The 8,308-nt window shown below is 52.0% G+C and overlaps 1 protein-coding gene across 1 annotated transcript; it reads right to left on the bottom strand.

Annotated features, from left to right (window-relative positions):
* Nucleotides 1–818: 818 nt before the first annotated feature.
* On the bottom strand, nt 819–7,974 carry LOC103812703 (solute carrier family 22 member 13-like). Its single transcript, XM_009085783.4, has 10 exons — nt 7,532–7,974; nt 6,452–6,555; nt 5,977–6,131; nt 5,477–5,645; nt 4,926–5,046; nt 4,255–4,349; nt 3,732–3,946; nt 3,159–3,267; nt 2,819–3,029; nt 819–2,352 (listed from the first exon to the last, which is right to left on the bottom strand). The coding sequence occupies exons 1-10, from the start codon at nt 7,901–7,903 to the stop codon at nt 2,257–2,259; spliced, it is 1,647 nt and encodes a 548-aa protein (XP_009084031.3). The 5' UTR covers nt 7,904–7,974; the 3' UTR covers nt 819–2,256.
* Nucleotides 7,975–8,308: the final 334 nt, after the last annotated feature.

Below are 8,308 nucleotides of genomic sequence, written 5' to 3'. Positions count from 1 at the left end.
TTGTATCCCCAGTTGTCTGTTCTGTTTATGATGGGTATCAAGTTCTGCACCTTCAGACTGGTTCAGAGAGCAAAGGGGGGGGAAAGAAGAGCACAGTTTGTCTTCAGAAACTGCACTTGCTCCCCCATATCCTTCTCTGGACTGTGTTGCCTGCAGCACAGACAGTGGGAGAGAGCTCTCCTTTGCTTTTAGTTAGTTTTTAGCTGGCTGAGGCAGAAATCAGGCTGTGGTTTTTCTTTTTCTTGGGACTGTTCAGCCCTTCTCTGGACTGAAAATTCAGAAGAGCACTGGGAGCTCACCCCTGTGGCCCACTGAGGCCCAGGATGTGGCATTTCCAGCACAGGAGGCACTGATAAGAGACTAAGTGAGCCAAGCAACACCCCATGAAAAGGACTTTCTAAATTTGCCATCTCTTCAGAACAGCAAGAGGTTTTATTGTTTAAAATTATTCATTATTTATGCTTATGAATACACTGCTTGTTAAAAAAACAGGTTTTTTCCACTTTTCTCCAAGGAAATCTTTTCCTGAACCACTTGGGGGAGGGGCCACTGGAATCTGCTTTGTAGAGGGACCCCTTTGGAGATTTCCTCCCAAATTTGCCCTGAACCAGGACATTGCCCCATCTGTGGAAGTGTCCAAGGCCAAGTTGGATGTGGCTCAGAGCAACCTGGGATAGTGGAGGGTGTCCCTGCCTGTGGCAAGGAGGGATTGGAATGAGATGATCTTTAAGGTCCCTTCCCACCCAAACCACTCCAATATTCCATGAAATTGATCTTCAGCTCACTGGAGGCACAAATGAGCTGGAAGCAGAAGCATATCAGCTGTGCTTGGTTGCCTTTATTTATGAAATGAGTTAAAACAGAGTCTCAGAGTACAATTTCCAAAGTGGTTTCTCCAATAACTACATTTGGTTCCAAGCTCTTCCCTCAGCCTTTACCCTCAGTGCCTTGTTTTCCATAAAAGCCTGAAGGAGGCACTCTCCAGCCTTTTCCAAGGAAAGGACAAAGGACTGAGCTCCTTTGTTCTCAGGGTACTGAAGATGAGCACCACAGCAAATCCTCTGAAAAGCAATGCCAGAGCTAGTCCCTCCTGGGAGGACAATGTCACATGACACTGATTTTATCCAAAACTCTGTCTTGATCAAACTGAATATCCATGAGGTACTTTGTTCCATGGAAAACATGTAGGCATCACAATGGAGAGAAGAAATACTGTGGTTTAACATTTCTTGACACTACCAGAAAAAAAACCTTTGAGCTCTGCACTCAAAAAGGAAGAACCACCATGTGAAGCTCCCGGGCTTCTTCTGTACCCATCCAGTAGGAAAAGAAAGTTGGACTGAGGGGCCTGAGATAATATGAAGGGAAGCACAGGAAAAACACTTTTTTTTCTTCACAGTATAAGAAAAAAGCGGTCCTAAATCTTTTAAAGACAAAATGGATCCAGCAAAAAAAGAATAGATTAGAACAGAGTAGAAAAGACTTGACATTTCCCAGAAAGATTTGTACTTTTTTCTAAGAGACCAACTGCCACAATATCCCTCAGTTTCCTGGAATGGACAAATCAATTTGGTCCCACACTGCAGCCTAACAGCACCATTTTCCATGCCCAAAGCATCATGACAGGCATCAATTCAAAGCCACCAGCACTGAAGGGAAAATTCTGATGCCTGTTAGACATCCTTGCTCCCTGCATGTTTCTTCCATCACTTTTTTTTTTTTTTTCAGCTGAGTATCTCAAATTAAAAAAAAATAAAAAGGAGTGTTTTTATGAGAGAACGAGATGATCTTGCTAGACTGTCACGATAAATCACTCCTTGCAAGTGTGAGATTATTTTCAGTGTTGCATCTGCTCCAGCTCTCCTGTTAGTGAGCCCAGCTCTCTCTTGCAAGTTTATTCAATGCTCTACTGGGTGTCTCACTGGACTAAGTTTACAGTCTCATCTTCCTGGAGACATAACTGGAAAAGTGAAGAGGAAGTGCTTCCATTCTAATTCTTGATTTCTTTCCTTTTTCCCAGCAAGTAAAAGCACCTCTTTTTCTCTGGTGAGAGCTCTGTTGGACACCAGTGACAGCCTGCAGTGCCTGAGGACAAGCTACAGAGGGAGATACAGGAAGGCAAAAAAGACAAGGAAACCCAAGAACTGGCAGTGATGGCCTAAGCAAAGGTGGTGTCCTGTGGAGGAGAGACCCTGCCTGTCCTCAGTGCCCACACAGCACTGGGCTGCCTTTATCCACAGCCACCTGCAGACCCAGCTAGAAGTACGTGGTCTTCGTGCTCTCATTGTCTTGGCCACCACCTTTTCCTTTCACCTGCCCATTCTGAGAGCTGCTGGTGGCATTTTCAGAGACCTGATGAAAGGGAAAAGGGTGTAAAAGCAAGGAAAGGTGTGTGACAAGCTGATGGCAGCTGTCCCTAAGACAAGTAGCCTTCAGCAACTTGGATCCCATTCCTGACTGTTCCTGTGGACACCCTTCTCCCAGCAAGACAACAAAAGTATTGGGGTGCAATTCCAGCTGGTCCCATGGGGAATGAGGGCTGGGAGCTATGAGAGTGTGAAAGCCAGAGGATGTGGCTACAAGGCACCAGCGCTTCCCTGAGGAGGGCAGTGGGAGGAAAGCTGAGCATTGGCTGCTGTATCCCATGGACAGGAATGAAGGAATGACTTCCACATGCAGGATTATGAGGTCTCCTCCCCTCCCTCCTCAACGGGACAGCCCCACTCCATTCCCTCCCACTTCTGTAAAGAAACCCCCAATGCAATGCCAAGGGGCTCCCCCAGCGCTGGCTGCCCCAGAGGCAGCACCCGGGACCCACCTGAGCCGGGGAGGGGCCGTCCCCTGTGTCATCGGCCAGGTCGGTGCCGCGGGTCTCGGGCAGCAGCACGCAGAGCAGCCCCCCCAGCACGGCGGCGCTCCCGAAGATGGCCATGGGGATGGCGCGGTGGTGCTGGCCCAGGAGCCGGACCAGCGGGGCCAGGATCCCGGCCACCCGCGCCGACACGGAGCACAGCCCCACGCCCGTCTGCCTGCGGGAGAGAGGGGCAGCTGCGGGCTGGGTCAGCACGCCCAGGCCTCCACGGGGATGAGCCGTGGGGACCAGTGGGCTGCTGGCCCACCACCACTGCTAGTCACTCCAAAGTGTGGGGAGAGCTCACCTGACGATCGTGGGGAAGAGCTCGGCAGCATAGACGTAGGAGGTGGAGAAGGAGGCTGAGGCAGAAAACTTGCCAATGGTGGCCAGGACTGTGGTTGCCACGGGCTGGTCTGAGGGGAGAAGGAGAGACAGCTGCTACGGATGGGGGAGGGCTCAGCACCACTCACGGATCGCGACTGGGGATTGCAGGGACAACTGTGTCACCTGCAGGGAGCCATGGCCTCTGACAGTGTCTGAGCATGGACCAGGCTGCTCTAGCCTGGCGGCCACTTTCAGTGCACTCTGCATCCATCAATTCACCTCTCCAGGGATTATTTTTCCCAGAGCACAGCTCTGTTGACAGGAGGCACACTGGGCTAAACTCTGCCCCCCGCTATCGCCATCAGCAAGAAAAGTTTTGGTTTTTTGGAACAGGCCCTGTGGGTTCGGCCAGGCCCGAGTGGCCAGGGTCAGCTCAGGCCTAGAGGGATGTGAGCCACCCTGGCTGGGAGGACAGAACAGCAAGCGAAGGGTTGGGGCTCTGTGCCTCCCTGTCCCAAAGGATGTCCTCTCCATGTGGGACGAGGTCATTCACCTTCAGGGATGCCGGTGATGATCAGACACACCAGGCCACTCAGCACCAGGAGAACAACTTGCGTTTTCCTCCTCCCAAACCTCTGCAGAATGAAGATACAACCAACACGAGCAGGGATTTCCACTGCTCCAAAGGCCAGCTGGGTCAGGTAGATGTCCAGGCCAAAATTTGTCACATTCAGACTCAGCCCGTAGTAGACAAAGCTGTTCACAAACCTGAAAGCAAGGCAGGGTGGCACTGAGCAGGTGTCAGCCATGAGGAAATGCAGCATTGATCTCCAATTACAACATTTTGACCAAGCCATAGCATTTTCAAAGAGATGTAAAACCAGAGAAATACCACAGGCCTGCCAAAGCTGGAAATGCTATAACCTTTCCTACAAAGCATTTTAAACAGGCAGAAGCAAAACCACCCATCAAATAACACTTAAAAGCCACAAGGTGAATTTCTTGATAACTAATAGTCAATCCCTTCTTTTCTTTCACCTAGAAGTTTGGGAAGAATGAACCAGGGAATGTCTTACCAGGCACATGACATGATTAAAGTCACCTTCCGCAGGTGCTTCTTCCGAAAGAGATCCAGGAAACTTCCAGACTTGACCTCTTTCTCAGGCTTCAACTTCAAAACACAGAAAGTCAAAGAGTCAGAGCAGGAAAAGGAAACCCATGTCCAGCTCCTTTTCCACCTGCAGTCCATGGGAAGCATCACTGGGACAGCAGACCTGTGACCCCAGTGCTCTGGCAGGGAGGGCAGCCCCACTGCCCTCTGGCTGCCCAGCACAGGGGGTGGTGACTGAGAGGTTCCTCAGGATGAACATCTCCCCAGTGTAGGAGCTTTGGGGTGGGCAAGGAGGGAACTGCCCTTCAGGCATTTCTGCATGGAAAGCCAGAGACTAAAGAGAGGCTCTGTGCTCATCAGTCACACTCCTGGAATCCTCCCAGGAGAAAAGCCAGGGAAGCATTTCAGTCCTTCCCACATGCCCAGGGGGACCCCAGAAAGCTCCAGGCTGAGCCTCAGCAGAAGCTGGGCCTCTTCCCTGACCTCGTCCCTGTGGAACTGAGCTGGAGCTGGAGTCCCCCACAGCTCATGGCCAGACCAGCCCCAGTGGGAATGCAGAGATGTTTCTGGGATGAGCTGAGCTCCAGGGGTTGCTGCAAGGCCCAGGGCAGTGTCTGAGGCCAGGACCCCCAGTACCTGCTGCAGGAGCTCTGGTGGGAGGCTGCACTTGTTGGTGGCTGCTGCCTTCTGCAGGACCTTCTTGGCTTCCTCGATTCTTCCCTTGGTCACCAGCCAGCGAGCTGACTCTGGGAGCACCCTGCCAGGAGAGGAGGCCAGCACATGCTGCTGTGTCCTGCTGAGTTCCCCCACAGCTCCTTTCTCTGGGAGCACATCCAGCAAGCCTTGGCCACCACAGAATCCGATCCCAGAACCACAGAATCTTCAGCCTTGGAAGGGACGCACAAGGATCATCAAGCCTGCCTCTAAAGGGAATGGCCCATGGGATCAATGGGTCTAAACACCCCGAATTTAGGCTCCAAAGGCCACATCTGGAGACCTGAAGCAAAGCAGCTGCTACTCTCAGCAGTGCAGTGCCCAGGGAGATGTGCTGAGCTCTGCAGCAGCTTCTCCAGCAGCTGCACTCGGGTGGGAAAGATCCAGCTTGGTTCTGAGCTGCTGCCTCCTCCTCACTCACACCCTCACACTGCTGTCACGTCTTGCAGGACCTCTGTCCACATCCTACTTACCCGATGAAGAAGAAAAAGGCAAATATAGGAGCAGATCCTGCAATTTCCAGCAGCCTCCAGTTGGGAATCCCATAACTCAAACCAGCCAAAATCATCTGCCCGATGGCGAAACAGCAGTGAGAAGTGAGCACTGCCTTTGGCCGGGAGGAGACCCCGATCCATTCTGTAGCTGAAAGGAGGAAGGAAGGCTCAGAGTCATCCAGATTATTTCCCCTGAGGCAAACAGGTGTTTCCCTGAGAAGAATTATTCTGGAGGTGAGGATTAGACTGACCTCCTGTTCTGGGACATTCCCCTTGCCCTCCTCTGAGCACTAGCTGGAGAGAGATGCTCCCCAAAACTCTGACTGAGGGCTGAGAAGTTGCCAAAATTCCAAAGGACAGTGAAGATCAAGACCTGTCCTCACCACGATGTTTTTCTAGTCAAACACAGATATTTTTATTTCTTTGAAGACTTTTCTATTGCATCTGGAGATGCCCCAGGGCAAGGGCATCCTACTCACCTAAGGCCAGTAGTGTCATGGTGATCCCTGACACGGAGGCACCCACCACACACCTGAAGGCCATGTACAGATAGAAATGGGGCACAAAGGCAATTCCCAGGCCAAACAAGCCCTGGAGGAAGATGGAGATCAGAATGACTGGGCGGCGGCCGATCCTGGGGAGAAACAGGGAAGACACAATTGGTGTCTGGAGAGACCCCGTGGAGATGGCAAGGAGCCCAGCAGGTTATACAGTGATTTTTATCACCCTGATAAGGCTCAGAGTAGACTGTGGGGTGACAAGCAAAGCACTGTACACACAATGCTATGTCTGTCTCCCTTCCCCTCCCCGTGTGGCCATGTCCTCATGGGACCCAAGGACTTTGGTCAGGGTCCCTGTAGTGAGAAGTGGTAACAAAATGCACAGGCTCACAGCACCTGGTCTGTGCTCTGCTGGCTTTGCACAGACCCTGGGCAGGGGGTTGTGGCTCCTCACCTGTCACTCAGAGGCCCAAAGATCATAGATCCCAGGAGCAGCCCTGCCATGTAGATGGCCTGGGCAATGTCATTGAGGTCCTTCCTGTCACACACCAGGTCAAACTGGAGAAAGGAGAAACAGATGTTTTGGTGTCCCCACTTACAAGGATGTGAATCCCCACAGTATGCACAGGGCACACAAGTCAGAAGTGGGACAAGCCTTTGGGGCACTCAGTGGGGTCCCCATCCCATGCACTGGGACCTGCAGGAGTCCTCCTTGTCCAGCCCAGCCAAACAGGGGAGCCTCCTAGTCAGCTGGGCCTGGGGACAGAAGCAGCAGCTTGCTTCCTGCCAGACACCTGAGCTCCCAGAGGAGAAAAGATGGAACACTGATTCCTGGGACAAGCAGTTTCTGTTAAAGAGATGTCCTGCAATTGCCAGCATCCAAAGGGCATCAGTGGAAGGACTGACAGAAGAAGGATCATAGAACCATAAATTGGTTTGGGTTGGAAGGGACATTCAAGATCATCTAATTTGAACTCTCTTGCCATGGGCAGGGCACCTTACACTAGATCAGATAAATCAGAACCCCATCCAACCTGGCCTTGAAGACTTCCAGGGATGGGACAGCCACAGCTTCTCTGGGCAACCTGTGCTAGGGCTTTACCACCCTGACAGCCAAGAATTCCTTCCTAACATTTAATCTAAATCTATTTTCCTTTATCTTAATTTAGCATCTTTCTCATCTAACAATTGTGATATTGGGGGTTGGACTAGATGACTTTTAAAGGACCCTTTTGAGCCAAACTGTTCCATGATATTAAGTTGGAAAGGTTAACCCCTGTATGCAGAGGGATGTGGAAACCCACAGGGGCAGGAGGTCCCTCCAGGAGTGATTCATCTCCTCACTGGCACCTCTGTCACAGCCTGCACCCTCTCCAGGACCACACCAGGGGCCTGCATGGTAGAGCCAAGGTCCCAGCCCACACCTGCTGTAAATCCCAACTGCACCATGGTCAGGCACCAGCTCTGGGGAAGCTGTGGCCATTTGTGTACCCCATCCCTTCCACACCCAGCACATCCAGCAGCAGGTACAGACCTCAGTCAGCAGGGAGGATGGCTGCTCTGAGGGGTACACCCAGCCACTGCTGCACTTCTCGGTGTGGTTGAGTCCATAGGCCAGGATGGAATCCAGGTCCCAGTCCACCGGGGAGAACATGGAGCACTGCTCAAAGTTGCCATCGGCGCCCCGGGGCAGGGTGAGGTTCAGCTGCTCTTCCTCCGTCAGGTTGGGGCCGACGGCGCGGATCCAGCTGGTGTCACAGTGGTGAGGCACATAGGGGACCATGAAAAGCTGGCAGAACTGGTGGAAAGCCACACTGAGGCAGGGGATCACAGACAACAGCACCAGGCATTTCTGGAATCGCCCAAAATCACCAATTGCTTTCAAAATTTCCCCGACGCCTGACATTGGTGGCTGTGTCTGGGACAAGACAGTGCTGGGACAGACTTCCCAGAGGGCTGGAATTAATGTTTAAACCTCAGATAAGCTCTGCAGTCGTAGGCAGTCACTAGAAGTACACCTTGTAATATATTAATCATCCCTGTGCCACCCACAAACATCCAGTGCTGGCTGGAGCAGAAGGACCCCTGCTTCAGGGAACCTGGGCCAGCTCCTCTGCCAGGGCCAGGTGGCATGGACAGAGAACAGACTCTTCTCCACAGTGACTACAACAGCTTTCCTGATGGTTCAGCGGTTGCAGCTATGTTCAGAGGGACCAAAATGAGCCCAGCATGATGCAGAGCTGGGAACAGCCCAGAGGAATAAAGGGAATTATGTCAATGGATAGGCAGAACCAGAGATGAGGATGGGCAG

The sequence above is a fragment of the Serinus canaria genome, chromosome 2 (assembly GCF_022539315.1).
Source record: "Serinus canaria isolate serCan28SL12 chromosome 2, serCan2020, whole genome shotgun sequence".
NCBI classification, from domain to species: Eukaryota; Metazoa; Chordata; class Aves; order Passeriformes; family Fringillidae; genus Serinus; species Serinus canaria.
The sequence above is the reverse complement of the archived record's forward strand: the minus strand, read 5'-3'. Positions and strand labels throughout refer to the sequence as shown.